This window comes from Hemibagrus wyckioides, linkage group LG16 (assembly GCF_019097595.1).
Source record: "Hemibagrus wyckioides isolate EC202008001 linkage group LG16, SWU_Hwy_1.0, whole genome shotgun sequence".
In the NCBI taxonomy this organism is placed as follows: Eukaryota; Metazoa; Chordata; class Actinopteri; order Siluriformes; family Bagridae; genus Hemibagrus; species Hemibagrus wyckioides.
The window spans coordinates 7,240,001-7,264,803 of NC_080725.1; the positions used below are offsets into that span (position 1 = coordinate 7,240,001).

The 24,803-nt window shown below is 43.6% G+C and overlaps 1 protein-coding gene across 14 annotated transcripts in view; it reads left to right on the top strand.

Annotated features, from left to right (window-relative positions):
- The window catches only part of nbeaa (neurobeachin a), a 182,982-nt gene that overhangs the window by 109,601 nt on the left and 48,578 nt on the right, over positions 1 to 24,803 (top strand). For all 14 annotated transcript variants that reach the window (XM_058412232.1, XM_058412237.1, XM_058412239.1 and 11 more), the window contains exons 10-19: positions 545 to 678; positions 2,291 to 2,399; positions 2,509 to 2,661; positions 4,810 to 4,978; positions 19,296 to 19,375; positions 21,470 to 21,532; positions 22,084 to 22,181; positions 22,418 to 22,510; positions 23,478 to 23,586; positions 23,969 to 24,050. In XM_058412232.1, the coding sequence (XP_058268215.1) occupies positions 545 to 678; positions 2,291 to 2,399; positions 2,509 to 2,661; positions 4,810 to 4,978; positions 19,296 to 19,375; positions 21,470 to 21,532; positions 22,084 to 22,181; positions 22,418 to 22,510; positions 23,478 to 23,586; positions 23,969 to 24,050 (1,090 nt within the window). The remainder of the gene's footprint in view (positions 1 to 544; positions 679 to 2,290; positions 2,400 to 2,508; positions 2,662 to 4,809; positions 4,979 to 19,295; positions 19,376 to 21,469; positions 21,533 to 22,083; positions 22,182 to 22,417; positions 22,511 to 23,477; positions 23,587 to 23,968; positions 24,051 to 24,803) is intronic.

Below are 24,803 nucleotides of genomic sequence, written 5' to 3' on the forward strand. Positions count from 1 at the left end.
CACTGAGTCTTGCAGGACAGTGGCCAGGTCACTACATGACCTTGGGGGAGGCAAACGTTCTCTGACTTTCTCTTCAGAAACACCCCTTAATTTGCTGAAAACTATCCTGATAGTTTCTGGTGATTTCTGGTGATTTCTGGTAAAGATCTGGTGACTGTGCAGGCCATGGGAGATCAACTTCAGTGCCATGTACTTCAAACTACTCCAGTCTTTGGTGCTTTATTATTTTAATACACAGCACCACCTTCAGGGTATAATGTTTTGAACCATTGGGTGCACATGCTCCTCCAGAATTGGTTTGGTAGACTCCTTGGCAAAAACACACACACACACACAGAGTAGCATTGCTGCATTATCCGAACAGCTTCAGAGTCTCATTGTAGGTTTCCTCCTGACTCTCTGGTTTCCTTTCACCTTCTAAAAACAGGCTACACTGAACTGGCTACTAGAAGTTCTTCCTAGGCGTGTATGTGGTGATTGGGCAGCACTGAGATGTCCACTGCTCAACTAATAAGTGCTAATGCATTGTTGTTTGTGTGTGTAGGATGTAAAGGCCATCGTCACACACTCCATCCACAGTGCCATCCACTCAATTGGGGGTATCCAAGTGCTGTTCCCGCTCTTCTCTCAGCTGGACTACCGGCAGCCCAATGACAGCCCTGTGGAGACCACCGTGTGGTGAGCGTGCGCACACACACACGCACACACACCTGTCTTCTCCTCAGCTTTTTTTATTTTCACCTTTGCTGTTGTTTCCCTCTTAATCACTGCCTAGCTGTTGCTATGCAAATACACACACACACACAATCATGGATGGATGATACGATCAAATTCAGTTCCGTACAGTCATCTCGCTGCTGTATTCCCTCAGCTTGCAGGCATAATCAGTCCTAGATCTGTAGTACCACTGGCAGGCATCATCAGTCGAATCTAAATCTGCAGTGCATCAGTGCAGAGCCTGTGGCCAGCGCAGGAAAAACAAGCTTCATATGGATGCGAGATAGTGCCTCCATCCAGCCACTTTGCTGTGCAGCGAGCTGAGAGAGCCGGAGAAAATAGAAGTCGAGAGGAAGAGGGGAAAAAAAAGCGAGAAACGGAAAAACAGGAAAGGCGAAAGTGAGCTGCTGAGGACTTCATCATGACTTTCAGTGCATCAAGCGCATCATTCAACCGCAGCCCCTCAGCCCATCAGCGCAGCTATACCACCGGTGGGAAATGATTCAGAGAGTGTGTTAGCGTGTCCATATCGATTGCTGCTGAGGATCAGTTGTTTCACTGCAAGCTATTTCTGTAAAAGAGATTACATGAAAGCAGAAGTGGCAATAATCAGCGTCTGGTGTGATGTTATTCGTACGGATATTGCTTCGGAAGATACGCCTGCGAGCTGACTGGCTTTCTGTAGAGAGTGATTTTACTGGGCATACAAATGTAGGCACAGCATAAAGAAACCAACACAGTTTAATACTTATGTAGTGAATTTGGAAAAATAAAAACACACAACATTGCTCTCAGGCTCTTCTCATACTACATCACTAATGTTCTCATTCAGACATGTCAGCTCACAGAAACATGTCACATCTCGGGATTTTGTTTTGAGAAAACTTTTGTTCTTGTATAGTATGGAATTATTAATGTCAGCTAGCGACTGGTTTTGTAAAGCTGTTTTATTTGGAAAAATCTAACCTAAAAATGTTCAACTGCATAGCACTAATGTATGTGTGTGTGTAGTTTGTGTTTTTTATGCAAAAAATTCCATTGTTTGTAACGTGGGTGCCGAGACTAGCGTTCCACTTTAGACAACAAATCTTGCTGCCATAATGTAACATTCTGGAGGGATATGTGGTGTTTGTGTATAAAATTCAGCAGTATATATGCATAATATCATACAAGATGAAGAAGTTGTTTATTCTCTTCTCTTTGCCCTTGATGCCGTCTGTCTGTGACAAAAGCCCAAGCGTCAGACTGTCTGGTTCCTACAAAACAGGAGACGGATCATCTGCACTCTTGCCTTTACTTCCACTGGTAGTCGCTGCACTAAGTCACCCCGTATTTGCATAAAGTTTAACTTTACTCAACTTTGCTGGACATGTCCACAGTGTAATGTTTGCTGTCTCTCACGTCGCCAGCTATAACAATGCTTTTTGGTTGCTGTCTCAGTCTGAGTCGCTGTTTGTGTGAGTTTCTACAAGTGTGTCTACAAGAGCAACACACCTTGCTTTGGTTATTGAGGGTTATGGTTAGATATGGAGTCCTCACAGGGATAGTAACACAAAATTGTGTTTGTGTGTAGTGCCACTCTCCTGGCTTTCCTGGTGGAGCTGTTGAAGAGTTCTGTAGCCATGCAGGAGCAGATGCTGGGAGGAAAGGGCTTCCTGGTCATTGGATACCTATTAGAGAAGGTGAGACGCTGTAATGAAGCTGTGTTAGAAATAGCGCGACTGTTTTATATCACTGAGTTACATCAGCCATATTATCTCTCACACTGCATCTGTCTGTCTGTCTGTCCAGTCGTCCCGTGTGCACATCACCAGGGCTGTACTGGAGCAGTTCCTCTCCTTTGCTAAGTATCTAGATGGCCTCACACATGGAGCTCCTCTCCTAAAGCAGCTGTGTGACCACGTCCTGTTCAACGCTGCCATCTGGATACACACACCTGCGAAGGTCAGAGCACAGAATCAAAGCCAAAATCACTGTCCTGAGTAGGGGGTGAGCTCAATGACACAGCTATCAGATCATCACTGAAATAAAAGATCACTGAAATGAAACTATAACAAGAGAAAAGTTTTTTAACAGTAAGTTGTTCTGAACCTTTAGGTCATGAATGTAATGCTTATTCTCTTGCAGGTTTGCTTAAATTCTTAAGAATGAACAAAAGCGGAAAAAAAAAAGAATTGGCCTTCAATACATTCAGAGGGAGCGTTTTATTTTTTTTATTACTTTTATTAATTTATTTCAATTCTTTTAACTGTGAGCAGAAAAGGACGCCTCAAAAGCTACACACCAATTTTTACTCTGAAGAGAAAATCCCCCACAGTGTCCATCTTGTAAAACCCCTTCTGTCCATCAAACATATTCTAGTCGAATGTAATACTTTTACCCCTGGAAATTGTATTATTCTGTTGACACTTTTGAAAAAGTTTTTAAAGAAGTAAACCCAATTTCTGTTTTAAAGTTCTTAAAAAAATTAATCCTCAACATCTTATATAGTTTTAATATTGAATAACAAAAGCTGTAAATAATAAACAATAAACAAAAGGTGGAAAGAATGAAAGAAAGAAAGAATGAATTTTAACTGTGACTTTAAGTAAAGAACTTCAACTCCACTTAACTGTACAAGATTCATATACAGCTGTAGAAAGTAAATTATTTATACTCACACTCTCCGGTGTCACTCAAATGAGGATGATTTCCTGTATGAATCTGTTTCCTCTCAAGGTTTCATCCTCGTATCGTCTCAGGGAGTTTTTCCTCGCCACAGTCACCCCAGGCTTGCTCGTTAGGGATGAATGCTAATTAATTTTAAACTATTTTTATTCTTAATTCTGAAAGCTGCTTTGAGACAACACTATACGAATAAAATTGAATTAATGTAATACGGAACATGCCTCTATTTTGTGTTGAACGTAACCCAATACTGAAGCACCTGGGTGCAGCTGCAGCGTTGCGTCTGTTGTTTCTGTGCAGTATATATAACAATACTGTGTTCAGTCAGTCCATTTATCACAAATATAAAGAGATAAATCATTAAACAATGATTAGAGATATTTTATTCTTCTTAATAATCTCAAAAACTATTTAGATTTGATTAAAAAAAGGTCTGTAGCATTCAGACTGAATGTAGACATGAATGTTTAATCAAGGTTAACACAATACATGAGCGCGTGACTGCTGAAGCTCAACTTCTCAAATCAACAGAAACGTTGTTATTCAATAGGAGTCACACAGACGGGTCACTCTGAATGATGGTGACAGAGGACAGTCAGAGAAACTCAAATGTCCGGTGATGAAAGTGCTACACAAATTAAACTCTGCAGTCTTTTAATAGCAGGACATCTATATTGACTGACCAGTAACCCAAAGGTTTGTATTGTTATAGAGACCTATGATTAGTACACACCAGGAAACTTCCCAGTTAAGAACATTTCATAAGATCAGTACAGCTCACGTTAAAGATGTGTCCACATGGAGGTTGTAGATTTAGTAAACATTGGAGAGAGATATAAGCGTGATAATTTTGTGTCTCCTTGTACAATTATTCGATCTAATGCTTTGCTTGCTATTTAAAGTGTTTATTGTTATTGGAACAGGAATAAGGAAAATAGTTGTCAGATTCAATTCTACAAATATTCAATCATAATCGTAAACTAGGTGATATGAAACAAATGCTCAGCTTTATGGCTCAGAGATGTTCAGAGATGATTTGGTGTTTGCAGGGAGGTTCTGTAACGGTTGTGATGTGAAAGATGATAACAGGATGAATTCTGAAGTGTATAGAGCTATTCCTTCTGCTCAGATTCAGTGAAATGCTGGAATACTGATAGGACAGCACTTCACAATGCAGATGGATAATGACTTAAAATAATCAGTGAAGGCAACCCAAGAGCCTTTTAGGCAAGAATTTGAATGTTCTTAAATGCAGTCAGCCACCTGACCCTCAAGCCAACTGAAGCAGTCTCCACAGAGCTTATTCTCTCCTCATGACTAATGTGTATATAAAATGTAAACTATTACAGAAGTGTTCCTGGTTTTGTGTGTGTGTGTGTGTGTGTGTGTGTGTGTATATCTGACATGCTTGTGACTGTTCCTCAGGTTCAGCTCTCTCTGTATACTTACCTGTCTGCTGAGTTCATTGGCACGGCTACAATCTACTCCACTATAAGGCGAGTTGGCACCGTTCTGCAGCTCATGCACACACTCAAGTACTACTACTGGGCCACCAACCCACTGGAGAGCAGCGGCATCACACCTAAAGGCCTTGGTGGGTATTGAAACACGCACACACACAAAGCCATACATGTTGAGACACACCTTCACCTGTAAACACACACCCACAAACGATCACACACCTTCACCTGTAAACACACACCCACAAACGATCACACACCTTCACCTGTAAACACAAACGATCACACACCTTCACCTGTAAACACAAACACAAACGATCACACACCTTCACCTGTAAACACAAACACAAACGATCACACACCTTCACCTGTAAACACAAACGATCACACACCTTCACCTGTAAACACAAACGATCACACACCTTCACCTGTAAACACAAACACAAACGATCACACACCTTCACCTGTAAACACACACCCACAAACGATCACACACCTTCACCTGTAAACACAAACGATCACACACCTTCACCTGTAAACACAAACACACAAACGATCACACACCTTCACCTGTAAACACAAACACAAACGATCACACACCTTCACCTGTAAACACAAACGATCACACACCTTCACCTGTAAACACAAACACAAACGATCACACACCTTCACCTGTAAACACACACCCACAAACGATCACACACCTTCACCTGTAAACACAAACACAAACGATCACACACCTTCACCTGTAAACACAAACACACAAACGATCACACACCTTCACCTGTAAACACAAACACAAACGATCACACACCTTCACCTGTAAACACACACCCACAAACGATCACACACCTTCACCTGTAAACACACACCCACAAACGATCACACACCTTCACCTGTAAACACACACACACAAACGATCACACACCTTCACCTGTAAACACAAACGATCACACACCTTCACCTGTAAACACAAACACAAACGATCACACACCTTCACCTGTAAACACACACCCACAAACGATCACACACCTTCACCTGTAAACACACACCCACAAACGATCACACACCTTCACCTGTAAACACAAACGATCACACACCTTCACCTGTAAACACAAACACAAACGATCACACACCTTCACCTGTAAACACACACACACAAACGATCACACACCTTCACCTGTAAACACACACCCACAAACGATCACACACCTTCACCTGTAAACACAAACGATCACACACCTTCACCTGTAAACACAAACACAAACGATCACACACCTTCACCTGTAAACACACACACACAAACGATCACACACCTTCACCTGTAAACACAAACACACAAACGATCACACACCTTCACCTGTAAACACACACACACAAACGATCACACACCTTCACCTGTAAACACAAACACAAACGATCACACACCTTCACCTGTAAACACAAACACACAAACGATCACACACCTTCACCTGTAAACACAAACACACAAACGATCACACACCTTCACCTGTAAACACACACACACAAACGATCACACACCTTCACCTGTAAACACAAACACAAACGATCACACACCTTCACCTGTAAACACAAACACAAACGATCACACACCTTCACCTGTAAACACAAACACACAAACGATCACACACCTTCACCTGTAAACACACACACACAAACGATCACACACCTTCACCTGTAAACACAAACACAAATGATCACACACCTTCACCTGTAAACACAAACACAAACGATCACACACCTTCACCTGTAAACACAAACACACAAACGATCACACACCTTCACCTGTAAACACAAACACACAAACGATCACACACCTTCACCTGTAAACACAAACGATCACACACCTTCACCTGTAAACACAAACGATCACACACCTTCACCTGTAAACACAAACACACAAACGATCACACACCTTCACCTGTAAACACAAACACACAAACGATCACACACCTTCACCTGTAAACACACACACACAAACGATCACACACCTTCACCTGTAAACACAAACACACAAACGATCACACACCTTCACCTGTAAACACACACCCACAAACGATCACACACCTTCACCTGTAAACACAAACGATCACACACCTTCACCTGTAAACACAAACACAAACGATCACACACCTTCACCTGTAAACACACACCCACAAACGATCACACACCTTCACCTGTAAACACACACACACAAACGATCACACACCTTCACCTGTAAACACAAACGATCACACACCTTCACCTGTAAACACAAACACAAACGATCACACACCTTCACCTGTAAACACACACACACAAACGATCACACACCTTCACCTGTAAACACACACACACAAACGATCACACACCTTCACCTGTAAACACAAACGATCACACACCTTCACCTGTAAACACAAACGATCACACACCTTCACCTGTAAACACAAACACACAAACGATCACACACCTTCACCTGTAAACACAAACACACAAACGATCACACACCTTCACCTGTAAACACACACACACAAACGATCACACACCTTCACCTGTAAACACAAACACAAACGATCACACACCTTCACCTGTAAACACAAACACACAAACGATCACACACCTTCACCTGTAAACACACACCCACAAACGATCACACACCTTCACCTGTAAACACAAACACAAACGATCACACACCTTCACCTGTAAACACAAACACACAAACGATCACACACCTTCACCTGTAAACACACACACACAAACGATCACACACCTTCACCTGTAAACACAAACACAAACGATCACACACCTTCACCTGTAAACACAAACACACAAACGATCACACACCTTCACCTGTAAACACAAACACACAAACGATCACACACCTTCACCTGTAAACACAAACACACAAACGATCACACACCTTCACCTGTAAACACAAACGATCACACACCTTCACCTGTAAACACAAACACACAAACGATCACACACCTTCACCTGTAAACACAAACACACAAACGATCACACACCTTCACCTGTAAACACAAACACACAAACGATCACACACCTTCACCTGTAAACACAAACACACAAACGATCACACACCTTCACCTGTAAACACAAACACACAAACGATCACACACCTTCACCTGTAAACACACACACACAAACCATCACACACCTTCACCTGTAAACACACACCCACAAACCATCACACACCTTCACCTGTAAACACAAACACACAAACGATCACACACCTTCACCTGTAAACACAAACACACAAACGATCACACACCTTCACCTGTAAACACAAACACAAACGATCACACACCTTCACCTGTAAACACAAACACACAAACGATCACACACCTTCACCTGTAAACACAAACACAAACGATCACACACCTTCACCTGTAAACACAAACGATCACACACCTTCACCTGTAAACACAAACACACAAACGATCACACACCTTCACCTGTAAACACACACACACAAACGATCACACACCTTCACCTGTAAACACAAACACAAACGATCACACACCTTCACCTGTAAACACAAACACACAAACGATCACACACCTTCACCTGTAAACACAAACACACAAACCATCACACACCTTCACCTGTAAACACAAACACAAACGATCACACACCTTCACCTGTAAACACAAACGATCACACACCTTCACCTGTAAACACACACCCACAAACGATCACACACCTTCACCTGTAAACACAAACACACAAACGATCACACACCTTCACCTGTAAACACAAACACAAACGATCACACACCTTCACCTGTAAACACAAACGATCACACACCTTCACCTGTAAACACAAACGATCACACACCTTCACCTGTAAACACAAACACAAACGATCACACACCTTCACCTGTAAACACAAACACACAAACGATCACACACCTTCACCTGTAAACACAAACACACAAACGATCACACACCTTCACCTGTAAACACACACACACAAACGATCACACACCTTCACCTGTAAACACAAACACAAACGATCACACACCTTCACCTGTAAACACAAACACACAAACGATCACACACCTTCACCTGTAAACACACACACACAAACGATCACACACCTTCACCTGTAAACACAAACACAAACGATCACACACCTTCACCTGTAAACACAAACACACAAACGATCACACACCTTCACCTGTAAACACAAACACACAAACCATCACACACCTTCACCTGTAAACACAAACACAAACGATCACACACCTTCACCTGTAAACACAAACGATCACACACCTTCACCTGTAAACACACACCCACAAACGATCACACACCTTCACCTGTAAACACAAACACACAAACGATCACACACCTTCACCTGTAAACACAAACACAAACGATCACACACCTTCACCTGTAAACACAAATGATCACACACCTTCACCTGTAAACACAAACACACAAACGATCACACACCTTCACCTGTAAACACAAACACACAAACGATCACACACCTTCACCTGTAAACACAAACACAAACGATCACACACCTTCACCTGTAAACACAAATGATCACACACCTTCACCTGTAAACACAAATGATCACACACCTTCACCTGTAAACACAAACACACAAACGATCACACACCTTCACCTGTAAACACAAACACACAAACGATCACACACCTTCACCTGTAAACACAAACACAAACGATCACACACCTTCACCTGTAAACACAAACACACAAACCATCACACACCTTCACCTGTAAACACACACCCACAAACCATCACACACCTTCACCTGTAAACACAAACACAAACGATCACACACCTTCACCTGTAAACACACACCCACAAACGATCACACACCTTCACCTGTAAACACAAACACACAAACGATCACACACCTTCACCTGTAAACACAAACACACAAACGATCACACACCTTCACCTGTAAACACACACCCACAAACGATCACACACCTTCACCTGTAAACACAAACACACAAACGATCACACACCTTCACCTGTAAACACACACACACAAACGATCACACACCTTCACCTGTAAACACAAACGATCACACACCTTCACCTGTAAACACAAACACCCAAACGATCACACACCTTCACCTGTAAACACACACCCACAAACGATCACACACCTTCACCTGTAAACACAAACACACAAACCATCACACACCTTCACCTGTAAACACACACACAAACGATCACACACCTTCACCTGTAAACACAAACACCCAAACGATCACACACCTTCACCTGTAAACACACACCCACAAACGATCACACACCTTCACCTGTAAACACAAACACACAAACCATCACACACCTTCACCTGTAAACACAAACACAAACGATCACACACCTTCACCTGTAAACACACACCCACAAACGATCACACACCTTCACCTGTAAACACAAACACACAAACGATCACACACCTTCACCTGTAAACACAAACACACAAACGATCACACACCTTCACCTGTAAACACAAACACAAACGATCACACACCTTCACCTGTAAACACAAATGATCACACACCTTCACCTGTAAACACAAACACACAAACGATCACACACCTTCACCTGTAAACACAAACACACAAACGATCACACACCTTCACCTGTAAACACAAACACAAACGATCACACACCTTCACCTGTAAACACAAATGATCACACACCTTCACCTGTAAACACAAACACACAAACGATCACACACCTTCACCTGTAAACACAAACACACAAACGATCACACACCTTCACCTGTAAACACAAACACAAACGATCACACACCTTCACCTGTAAACACAAACACAAATGATCACACACCTTCACCTGTAAACACAAATGATCACACACCTTCACCTGTAAACACAAACACACAAACGATCACACACCTTCACCTGTAAACACAAACACACAAACCATCACACACCTTCACCTGTAAACACACACCCACAAACCATCACACACCTTCACCTGTAAACACAAACACAAACGATCACACACCTTCACCTGTAAACACACACCCACAAACGATCACACACCTTCACCTGTAAACACACACCCACAAACGATCACACACCTTCACCTGTAAACACAAACACACAAACCATCACACACCTTCACCTGTAAACACACACCCACAAACCATCACACACCTTCACCTGTAAACACAAACACAAACGATCACACACCTTCACCTGTAAACACACACCCACAAACGATCACACACCTTCACCTGTAAACACAAACACAAACGATCACACACCTTCACCTGTAAACACAAACACAAACGATCACACACCTTCACCTGTAAACACAAACACAAACGATCACACACCTTCACCTGTAAACACAAACACAAACGATCACACACCTTCACCTGTAAACACAAACACAAACGATCACACACCTTCACCTGTAAACACAAACACAAACGATCACACACCTTCACCTGTAAACACAAACACACAAACGATCACACACCTTCACCTGTAAACACACACCCACAAACGATCACACACCTTCACCTGTAAACACAAATGATCACACACCTTCACCTGTAAACACAAACACACAAACGATCACACACCTTCACCTGTAAACACACACCCACAAACGATCACACACCTTCACCTGTAAACACACACCCACACACAACTTCAGCTGTAAACACACAGACACACAGACACACACCTTCACCTGTAAACACAGACACACACCTTCACCTGTAAACACACAGACACACACAGACACACACCTTCACCTGTAAACACACAGACACACACCTTCACCTGTAAACACAAACGATCACACACCTTCACCTGTAAACACACACCCACACACACACAACTTCAGCTGTAAACACACAGACACACACAGTTATACACCTGTAAACACACAGACACACACCTTCACCTGTAAACACACAGACACACACCTTCACCTGTAAACACAGACACACACCTTCACCTGTAAACACACAGACACACACCTTCACCTGTAAACACAGACACACACCTTCACCTGTAAACACACACCCACACACAGTTATACACCTGTAAACACACACCCACACACACACACCTTCACCTGTAAACACACAGACACACACAGTTATACACCTGTAAACACAGACACACACAGACACACACCTTCACCTGTAAACACACAGACACACACCTTCACCTGTAAACACAGACACACACCTTCACCTGTAAACACACACCCACACACAGACACACACCTTCACCTGTAAACACACAGACACACACAGTTATACACCTGTAAACACACAGACACACACCTTCACCTGTAAACACACAGACACACACCTTCACCTGTAAACACACACCCACACACAGTTATACACCTGTAAACACACACCCACACACACAGACACACACCTTCACCTGTAAACACACACCCACACACAGTTATACACCTGTAAACACACACCCACACACAGTTATACACCTGTAAACACACACCCACACACAGAGACACACCTTCACCTGTAAACACAAACACACAAACGATCACACACCTTCACCTGTAAACACACACCCACAAACGATCACACACCTTCACCTGTAAACACACACCCACACACACAGACACACACCTTCACCTGTAAACACACACACACACACACAGTTATACACCTGTAAACACACACCCACACACACAACTTCACCTGTAAACACGCACCCACACACAGACACACACCTTCACCTGTAAACACAAACGATCACACACCTTCACCTGTAAACACACACCCACACACACACAACTTCAGCTGTAAACACACAGACACACACAGACACACACCTTCACCTGTAAACACAAACGATCACACACCTTCACCTGTAAACACACACCCACACACACACAACTTCAGCTGTAAACACACAGACACACACAGACACACACCTTCACCTGTAAACACACACACAGTTATACACCTGTAAACACACACCCACACACACACCTTCACCTGTAAACACACACACACACCTTCACCTGTAAACACACAGACACACACAGTTATACACCTGTAAACACACAGACACACACAGACACACACCTTCACCTGTAAACACAGACACACACCTTCACCTGTAAACACACACCCACACAGTTATACACCTGTAAACACACACACACAGAGACACACCTTCACCTGTAAACACACACCCACACACAGACACATACCTTCACCTGTAAACACACACCCACACACAGCTACACACCTTCACCTGTAAACACACACCCACACACAGACACACACCTTCACCTGTAAACACACACCCACACACAGACACACACCTTCACCTGTAAACACACACCCACACACAGACACACACCTTCACCTGTAAACACACACCCACACACAGACACACACCTTCACCTGTAAACACACACCCACACACAGACACACACCTTCACCTGTAAACACACACCCACACACAGACACACACCTTCACCTGTAAACACACACCCACACACAGTTATACACCTGTAAACACACACCCACACACAGACACACACCTTCACCTGTAAACACACAGACACACACAGTTATACACCTGTAAACACACAGACACACACCTTCACCTGTAAACACACAGACACACACCTTCACCTGTAAACACACACCCACACACAGTTATACACCTGTAAACACACACCCACACACACAGACACACACCTTCACCTGTAAACACACCCACACACAGTTATACACCTGTAAACACACACCCACACACAGACACACCTTCACCTGTAAACACACAGACACACACAGACACACACCTTCACCTGTAAACACACAGACACACACCTTCACCTGTAAACACACAGACACACACCTTCACCTGTAAACACACACCCACACACAGTTATACACCTGTAAACACACACCCACACACAGACACATACCTTCACCTGTAAACACACACCCACACACAGCTACACACCTTCACCTGTAAACACACACCCACACACAGACACACACCTTCACCTGTAAACACACACCCACACACAGACACACACCTTCACCTGTAAACACACACCCACACACAGACACACACCTTCACCTGTAAACACACACCCACACACAGACACACACCTTCACCTGTAAACACACACCCACACAGACACACACCTTCACCTGTAAACACACACCCACACACAGTTATACACCTGTAAACACACACCCACACACAGACACACACCTTCACCTGTAAACACACAGACACACACAGTTATACACCTGTAAACACACAGACACACACCTTCACCTGTAAACACACAGACACACACCTTCACCTGTAAACACACACCCACACACAGTTATACACCTGTAAACACACACCCACACACACAGACACACACCTTCACCTGTAAACACACCCACACACAGTTATACACCTGTAAACACACACCCACACACACAGACACACCTTCACCTGTAAACACACACCCACACACAGACACATACCTTCACCTGTAAACACACACCCACACACATTTATACACCTGTAAACACACACCCACACACACCTTCACCTGTAAACACACACCCACGCACAGACACATACCTTCACCTGTAAACACACACCCACACACAGACACACACCTTCACCTGTAAACACAGACACACCCCTTCACCTGTAAACACACACCCACACACAGTTATACACCTGTAAACACACACCCACACACAGACACACACCTTCACCTGTAAACACACAGACACACACAGTTATACACCTGTAAACACACAGACACACACCTTCACCTGTAAACACACAGCCACACACCTTCACCTGTAAACACACACCCACACACAGTTATACACCTGTAAACACACACCCACACACACAGACACACACCTTCACCTGTAAACACACCCACACACAGTTATACACCTGTAAACACACACCCACACACACAGACACACCTTCACCTGTAAACACACACCCACACACAGACACATACCTTCACCTGTAAACACACACCCACACACATTTATACACCTGTAAACACACACCCACACACACCTTCACCTGTAAACACACACCCACGCACAGACACATACCTTCACCTGTAAACACACACCCACACACAGACACACACCTTCACCTGTAAACACACAGACACACACCTTCACCTGTAAACACACACCCACACACAGTTATACACCTGTAAACACACACCCACACACACAGACACACACCTTCACCTGTAAACACAGACACACCCCTTCACCTGTAAACACACACCCACACACAGACACACCCCTTCACCTGTAAACACACACCCACACACAGACACACCCCTTCACCTGTAAACACACACCCACACACAGACACACCCCTTCACCTGTAAACACACACACACAGACACACCCCTTCACCTGTAAACACACACCCACACACAGACACACCCTTTCACCTGTATGTCACATGCCACACCGACAAGTTTATAGTTTTCACTGCTTCAGTACTTCAGTACTTGTTGAACTACTTTCAAGTCTCTTTCAGCAGTTTGTGTCTCTCAGGTCATTACTTTTTCTCATGCTGTCTCTTGTTCAGAACTCTTCCATCACTTCCCTCTTCCTCTCTGTCAGACTCCTGTGTGTGAGTGTGTGTGTGTGTGTGTGTTTCTCTTCATCACTGCACCTCCTCACTTCATCCCAGCTTCATGTCTCCATCAGTCTGTGCTTCATCATGACACTGACGCAGCACCGACTCAGGATAATGATGTATTGTGATCATGTGACCATGCGAGTGTTGTGAAGCTCAGAATTGTGCAGTAGCATAAGGACTTGAACAGAGCAGCTGTAATACCTGCAGAGTGCTAATGAATCCTGTTCCGCTGAAGATCAGTCACCCGTCAGTGTTGATCATTAGCTGCCTGTGTGATATGGCTTCTCGAGAGAGAGAGGTCATTCCACTAAAACCACAAGTAATTACTGACGAATGTCATGTGAGAGTGCTAATGCAGCATTCAAATAAATGTGGCACTGTGTGTGTGTGTGTGTGTGTGTGCGCCTGTGAGAGTGTGAATGTGAGACATTGTGAGTGCATTTGCATGAGGGGGTATGTGCTCGAGTTTGCGTGTACATTTGCTTGGCATTGTAACGTGTGCGTGAGTGTAAGCTTCTGTGTATGAGATTGTGAAGGTGTGTGTCTGTGTGTGAGTGAGTTTGCGTGTGAGTCCATGACCTTAGAGTACTTGATAGTGTAACTTGGAAGGTTGTGTGTGTGTGTTTATGCTAGCTGATCTGGTGGGGAAGGGGGAATGTGTGTGTGGTAATTGTGTGTGTGTGTGTGTGTTTGCATTTTTGTGTGTATGTGTAACATTGTATGTATGTCTGTGTGTGACCTTGTGAGTGTGTGTGTGTGCTTTGCGAGTGTGTGTGTTTGTGAATGTTTATCACATCTCTAAGTGTGGAGGTTTACAGTTAGTTCATCAGATACAGAGCTGAGCAAATGCTACAGTTTATAAGAAACGGTTCCGAAAATTCTGGAAAGGTTTGTAAGTGTCAAAGATGACTATAAAGAGCAGTAAAGAAAAATAAAGAAATGAATATTTTGTGGAACAGTCCCTGCCTTTTTATTTTAGATGGAACTACTACTTCTACTGCTAAATTGCAATGTACGTGTAACTGCTGCGCATCCTGTGAAGGAGTACAGACCAGCATTCTGTGAAGAGTGCTTTAAGTTCCTTATCTGCAGGGTGTACACAATACTGTGTGTGTGTGTGTGGTCTCTATAGATCCACTGCCGATCTATTAGGATTAGCCACCTGAATGGAATGAAGGGAGACACATACAAACACACAAACCTCCCTGTGTTGCATGCTGAGTGTCTAGATAACCCTGAGTTCTAACTGTTTTCTTTTCTCTCTTAAAGTGTGAATTTATTAGTGTGTGTGTGTGTGTGTCGTGAGCAGGAGGCTCAGTGGAGATTATTTACTACTCAGAATCCCGTAACTTGCGCGCACACACACACATATATCACAGAGATCCATACCTTCCATATGCTCAACAATTTTGTGTGACCTTCAAATAACATTAAAGATGCAACAGAGGAGCTTATGTCTCAAAGACATAACATTTATTACATCTTTTCTTTTTTTTCTAATGTTGCTCTTCAATAAGTAAACATCACTACAGTTGATATTTTTCTGGCCCAGAAACTATTACCACCCCCAACCCTGCTCAGCTTGTGTCCTTTACCTTACACACTTTCAGCAACAAGGAACTAGAATTCCAGACTGCTTCTTTAAAGCCTGTTCTGGTTGAGAAGTAGAGCCTGAGTACAAATAGAGCAGATGATTCACACTTCAGCCCACATACACCCACTAGCTCTGCATGTAGAAGTGGCAAGAAGGGAGGTTGTGGGGAAGACACCCCCCACCCCACCCCAACACACACACACACACACACACACAGAGTGCAGCACTGGCCAGGAATGTTACATGGTCACACACAGTGATGAACACAATCAGTGCTGGTCTAGAACATGCATCTGGTGTTTAATTACCTTTTCACCACACACACACATACACTTGCTTTATGTCAACAGTGAAAATGCCACTGCTACATACACACACACACGCTTCTCGTCAACAGTGAACACACTACTGCTACACACACACACACACACTTCTAGTCAACAGTGAACACGCCACTGCTACACACACACACACACTTCAAGTCAACAGTGAACACGCCACTGCTACACACACACTTGCTTCAACAGTGAACACGCCACTGCTACACACACACAGAGACATTTTGGGGAAAGTGAATTTTCTCTGCAGCTTCATGAGGCCTGTTTTGGTAAATAAAAGATAAGTGGTGTGTGTGTGAGGGAATCAGGGGGAATAAATGAGTGGAGGAGAGGGAGGACGCAGCAGAGTTCATCATGTGGCTGTTTGAGGCTTTTTTTATTTCTTTCACCAGTCTAATCCTCTCTACCAGTCACAGACTCCCTTCTGTGGCCAGCTTCTGTCTGTGATCACACCTTCACACACATCACAGGAGAAACACACTGCCTCTATTGCTGCTGGATACAGAATACACAGTGCATGACGGGCAGCAAAAGGGGGACCAACACAAAATTAGGCAGGTGGTCATAATGTTATGCCTTGTTTGGTGTATATATCTGCCTGGTCTGGTGGCAGTTTGTTTTCCTCTAGCCCGCTGCCTTTAATGTTTGCTTGTTAACGTGAATCCAGTAATGATGTAAAAGCCTGCTGCAACGATCATCTCCTCTGCACGTTTCCTCTGCCCAGATTTTGGGCGCTGATACTATTGTTATTGTTTGATACGCTTGTTTATATGCTTTTATTAAAGGAAACCAAAGGGGAGTGTTTGATTTTTTTTTTTTTTTCTGTAGCAAGCACAACACAGGCACTGCTGAGAGCCCAGACTCTGCGGGTGTGCGGGGAAAATCAATGCAACACTTCAGATGCTCCATATTTAGTGAATTTATTAATGTGCTGAGGCTCAGGCGTGTGTACTCATCTGATTCTGAGCTTAGTTTAAGACCAGATAAGTACAGAGAGTTTAAAGCAATCACACAGACTCTGAAACATGGTTCTTCTGGGATGTTTTATACAGTTCATTTCAAAATGTCTTCATTTACAAAGTTCAGTAAAAGAACAGGAACAGCACTGCTCTTAGATCTGACTCTGCATTTTATCTTTGTGTGTGGGGTGCGTGTGTGTTGAGGTGTCGGTGTGTGTTCGCACCTGTGGGTGTGTAGTATGTTGGAGTTTGGGCGTATGTAAGTGTGAATGTGTGTGTGTAGGTGTGGATGTAGGGGTGTGTGTTGGGGTTTGGGTGTGTGTAGGCATAGATATAGGGGTGTGTGTGTAGGCATGGATGCAGTTGTGTGTGTGTGTGGTGTGTTGTACTTTGGGTGTGTGTGTAGGTGTGGATGTAGGAGTGTGTGTAGGCATAGATATAGGGGTGTGTGTAGGCATGGATACAGGTGTGTGTGTGTGTGGTGTGTTGTACTTTGGGTGTGTGTGTAGGTGTGGATGTAGGAGTGTGTGTAGGCATAGATATAGGGGTGTGTGTGTTGGGGTGTGGGAGTGTCTAGGTATAGGCATAGATATAGGTGTGTGTGTGTTGGGGTGTGGGAGTGTCTAGGTATAGGCATAGATATAGGTGTTGGGGTGTGGGAGTGTCTAGGTATAGGCATGGATATAGGTGTGTGTATCAGTGTGTGTTTGGATGTAGAGTGGGGTTGTGTAGGTGTGAATATAGGTGTGTGGGGGGTACATTTGTAACAGTGTGTGTGTGTTTGGGCCAGGTGCTTAGACAGAATGATCTGATTTGTTTAAAATGACTGCATTTGTAACCCTGTGTGTGTGTGTGTGTGTTTTTTTGCAGACGGTCCTCGGCCCACACAAAAGGAGATCATCTCTCTGCGTGCCTTCATGCTTCTCTTCCTCAAGCAGCTCATTCTCAAGGTGAGCACCTTTTAAACTCAGCAGTTCAGCGGTTCACAATGTAAGAAATGAACATGACGGGGTTGATGATTTTCCTCTCACTGCACATCCCAAACTCTTTTATTCCTTCTTTATACAGCTGCTGTTTACCAAATTTTGCGAGCTTTCTGATAAACGAGTGGATGGGGATGGATGGGTATATAGAACTGAAGCAGAATTATTATTATGCTTAATGCTAACGGGGTTACGATCACAGCGAGGTCAAATGTCTAAAATAGTGTTTCTTCAGTAGCTTCCTTCCTGTTTGTCAGACAGAGATGTTAGTCTTTCCTGTTTGGGAAGTCGAGGCCTATTCTTGGCAGTGGAGGGAATTCCCATCAGCTCTGTTAGGCTCGAGTTCTGCTTGTTTTTATTGATTGCAGAACCGAACCAAACATTACTGCTTTCCAGCAGATCCTCTCACTATGCTTAAAGGTGTTTGCACCAGCTTTCACACTCACGGTTTCCTGTCTGTAAAATAAAGTTCTGTTTAGTTCTGTATCCTTCGAAAATGACACTTTTGAAATTTCTACTTGTGTGTAGTGATGTTCTTATCAGAAACTTCTTACATCAGCACTGCAAAATGTTGTTCCAAATGACATAAAAAGTATCACACTGAGCTAGGAGAGGAGATAGAAGAGGAGGGGAGGGGAAGAGAGGGGAGAGGTCAGGAGAGGAGAGCTGGGAAGAAGAGAAGAGGAGAGAAGAAGAGAGCAGAGGAAGAGAGAATAACAGAGGAGAAGAGAGCAGGGAAGAGAAGTGGAGAGGAGAGGAAGAGAAAGAGAGGAGGAGGAGAAGATGAGAGGAGAGGAGAGGAAAAGCAGACAGTCATCACTCAGCCACAGAACCTGTCTTTTAGTCTTGTGTCTAGTGGCTTCACTGAACTTCACTTTTTATTTACACTGTTGTTATTGTTGCTGCAGTTCGTGTCTCATTTCCCACACTGTACACTTCCTTTGTTCACTTCTGTCATCTTTCAAGATGCTGCAGAAATGAACGTGACCTTTTGCTTAATGCAGAAGAAAAAGTTAGATAATGTTAGACATGATAAATGAAATAATGAGACATAATGAAATAACATTAGATAATGTTATTTCTCTCTGCATGTGTGCATGGTCATGTGGTCAAACACCCGGAGGTTAGAGCTGTGCAAGAAGCAAACCTGAGGCTGTTTTGTCTCACTGTATTTCAGTATTTTGTATTTGAAAGAGAGAGAAAGTGTGTGTAAGAGAGAGAGAGTGTGTGTGTGTTTGTATGTGAGTGAGAGAGAGTGTGTTTGTGTGCGTGTGTAAAAGAAAAAGAGAGAAAGTGTGTGTCTGTGTAATCTCGTTCTGCATTGAGTGTGAAGCTGCACTTAAAAATAAACTGCTCATGTTCAGAACTAAGTGCAGAGATGAACCAGAGTTCTGGTGCAGGATAGTACAGGAGCTGTGTATCCCAGTCCCTCATGGAGATGTGCAGTGGTGCGACACAGCAGAGTGGAACCGTATTCCTTCATCACTTCTTATGTTCCTTAAATCCGTAAAGCACTTAGTTCTCGTACAGCCAGCAGACAGAGAGAATTGCATTATGGATCATTGTGTGCGTGTGTGTGTGTGTGTGTGTGTGTGTGTGTGTGAATGAGACAGACAGACAGATAGAAATGTCACATGGACACAATGTTCTAGCTTCAGGGCTGCTGTTGTTTGGAAGAGCGTGAGACTGTTGCTAAGCAGCACGCTTTATTTGTTTAGCCGCTGCTCCTTTTGTTTCAGCCTCTCTTTTTTTTTTTTTTTTTCTCGTTCTCTCGTTTTCCGTTCAGATATTACATTAGTGACCACACAATTGGCTGCCCTTTAACACTTACGCTCTGGCTAATCACGTCACTAATAGCATGTACATGTGAGTCAGCACATACTAGAAAGCATGCAAGAAATGCTGTGTTTATAAAAGTGTTTGTTACTATTTACACACACACACACAGTTCATTAACAATTCATTACTCTGCATCACTTGACATTTGGCCCACAATGATAATGTGCTGTCCAAAAAAAGCCTGTGTGAAATGTCGTGATGTCCATGGTGTTGTGTCTGCAGGACCGTGGTGTGAAAGAGGACGAGTTACAGAGCATCCTGAACTACCTGCTGACCATGCATGAGGTACTGAGCATTCACTGTCCACTCATCATCCACTCTGCACTGTCCACTCATCATCCACTCTGCACTGTCCACTCATCATGCACTCTGCACTGTCCACTCATCATCCACTCTGCACTGTCCACTCATCATGCACTCTGCACTGTCCACTCATCATCCACTCTGTACTGTCCACTCATCATCCACTCTGCACTGTCCACTCACTGTCCACTCTGCATTACACTCAGTGTCCACTCTGCATTACACTCACTTTCCTTCCTTCCTTCCTTCCTTCCTTCCTTCCTTCCTTCCTTCCTTCCCCTCTCTCTCTCTCTCCCCCACCCTTTCTCTCTCTCTCTCTCTCTCTCTCTCTCTCTCTCTCTCTCTTCCTTCCTTCCTTCCTTCCTTCCTCTCTCTTTCTTTCTCTCTCTCTCCCTCCTTCTCTCTCTCTCTCTCTCTCGCTCCCCCCTCCCCCCTCTCTTTCTCTCTCTCTTTCTCTCTCTCTCACCACATTACAAATTCTTGATTTAGTATATTTGGTATACCTTGCTGACTTGTTTACTTGTTTGCTGCAGGATGAGAACATTCATGATGTTCTGCAGCTCTTGGTGGCTCTCATGTCTGAGCATCCAGCCTCCATGATCCCAGCATTTGACCAGAGGAACGGTATACGGTGAGCACTGAGGCACACACTCGCCCTGCACACTTACATAACTGGATTAGATTTAACCAGACACACACACAAACACCCCACAGCCACCATGACTCTGTCAAATCTCTCGTCCGCTTCATTGAGTATACACTCCTGTCATCTGGCTGAGAATTTTTTTAATCTAATGACATGGCCTTCCCCATGAATCATAAATCCCACACTAACATTTGTAAATCTTATATTTCTTTTCTCCACAGGGTCATCTACAAACTCTTAGCTTCTAAGAGCGAGAGCATTCGCGTGCAAGCGCTGAAAGTCCTCGGCTACTTTCTCAAACACCTCGGACACAAGTGAGTGGCTTCACGGCTTCTTGTTTCAGGCCAGACGTAGATGCTGAAGTTTCAGTTTTCTATGAATGTAATAACTCAGTAAGTTAGCATTATATAAGTTGTGATGTATGTTGCGGTTTTTGGAAACAGACTTAGAAAGCAATAAAGACAGAAAGCTCCAGAAGGCAGCAGCTGACAGAGAGACTCGAACTCGGCCAATTCAGGCAAAATAATCAGTCTGACAGCGAATGCATCCTGCTGTACGTGCTGCAGAAATGAAGTGTGGAATATCCATCATTCCTCAGGCTCAAAGTTTTGATTTCGAACGTTTGTAGGCGTAAAGATGTTAGATGTTAGAACACGCTGTGCTCAAAACTCAGATCAGGAAAAAAAAGGAATTAGTGATAATCCCATAATCTTGATTAAGAGTGAACTTGCTGAGGTTGTGCTAGCTGAAGGAAATTTGTTATCGTTGGCGCTTAATTGGCTGAACAAGCAAATATGCCCTCTGTGCTTAAGTGGCTTTCACACTGGCTGTGTTTGCTGTGTCTGAATCTGAGTCTGTTTGTTCTTGCTGCCTCTACAGAATTAGACTGGTTTCAGACTTTATCAAACCCCGGTACACTTGTGTTCATCTTCCTTCATCACAAATGTGCATGGAGAACACGATGTGTGTATTTATATTATACTTTTTCATTCTTGTGAATTTTGAGTATAGTAGTTGCTCCCTGGTGTTTCCTTTTCCTCATATTTCAATAAGGTTCTTCTCTGCTTCTGTGTCACACAACGTTCCCCAGTCACACAACATACATGTGTGTTGATGTCGTTACACACAGGTTACTTTCCTTCCTGAAACAGTACGATTCCCAATATGAGTTGCGTTTACATTCATAGGAATTGCTGCACATTTTTAGTGCACCAAAGGGAAGAAGGGTGATTTGGTGGATTTGTTGTCAAAGACAAAGTGTGTGTGTGTGTGTTATTACAGGAGGAAAGTGGAGATCATGCACACACACAGCCTCTTCACACTGCTGGGAGAGAGATTAATGATGCACACCAACACTGTGACAGTAACAACCTACAACACGCTGTATGAGGTAGGCCATGATGCCACTGTACACTGGAGGCAGCGCTGCAGGTTTTTGCAGCATTGAGACTTCCCTAGCATTTTATCATACTCCTCCCTTTCCTTAATAATCCTCTACCCTTCATCAGTGTCCATTACTGTTCACCAGACCACATCTTGATTAATATCTACTCAGCACTGTCCTCTTTCATACACTGCACAGCATTCAGATCTGACGCTTGCTACAGCAACAGCTGCTAATCTAACATATGCACCTATAAAGAGATGGATGCAGCTGATGAAATGGCGAAGTTGAGGTGTAGCTGGATTAATAAACCAGTTCTGTAAAGTAAATGCTGAATTTTATTCAGTCCGTGTGCGTGTGTGTGATTAAATTCTTGCTGTTCTTGTAGATTCTGACGGAGCAGGTGTGTACTCAGGTGGTTCATAAACCTCACCCAGAGCCTGACTCCACTGTCAAGATCCAGAACCCCAGTAAGTGTAATAACTGAAGAACAGTCGCAAATGAGCTGAGTGTACACACTGTCTTTATATTTTATATTCTTTTTACCCAATATTCTTCTTCTATTACTGCTTACTGCTATTACTACTGCTGCTATGACTGGTACTACTATGACTGCTACAATTGTTACTGCTGCTGCTATGATTACTAGTACTGCTGCTGCTACTACTATTACTGCTATTACTGTTGCTACTACTATTACTATTACTGCTACTACTATTACTATTACTGCTATTACTGCTGCTACTACTTCTACTACTGCTACTATTACTATTACTGCTGCTGCTACTGCTACTACTATTACTGCTATTACTGCTGCTGCTACTATTACTATTACTGCTGCTGCTACTCTTACTATTACTGCTGCTGCTACTATTACTATTACTATTACTGCTACTGCTACTATTACTATTACTGCTGCTGCTACTATTACTATTACTGCTGCTGCTACTATTACTATTACTGCTGCTGCTACTGCTACTATTACTATTACTGCTACTGCTACTACAATTACTGCTATTACTGCTGCTGCTACTATTACTATCCCGCCGCCGCCACCGCTACCACCATTACCGCCATTACCGCCGCCACCATTACCACCATTACCGCCGCCGCCACCGCCACCCACCATTACCGCCGCCGCCACCATTACCACACCATTACCGCCGCCGCCACCCACCATTACCGCCACCGCCACCATTACCATTACCGCCGCCGCCACCCAC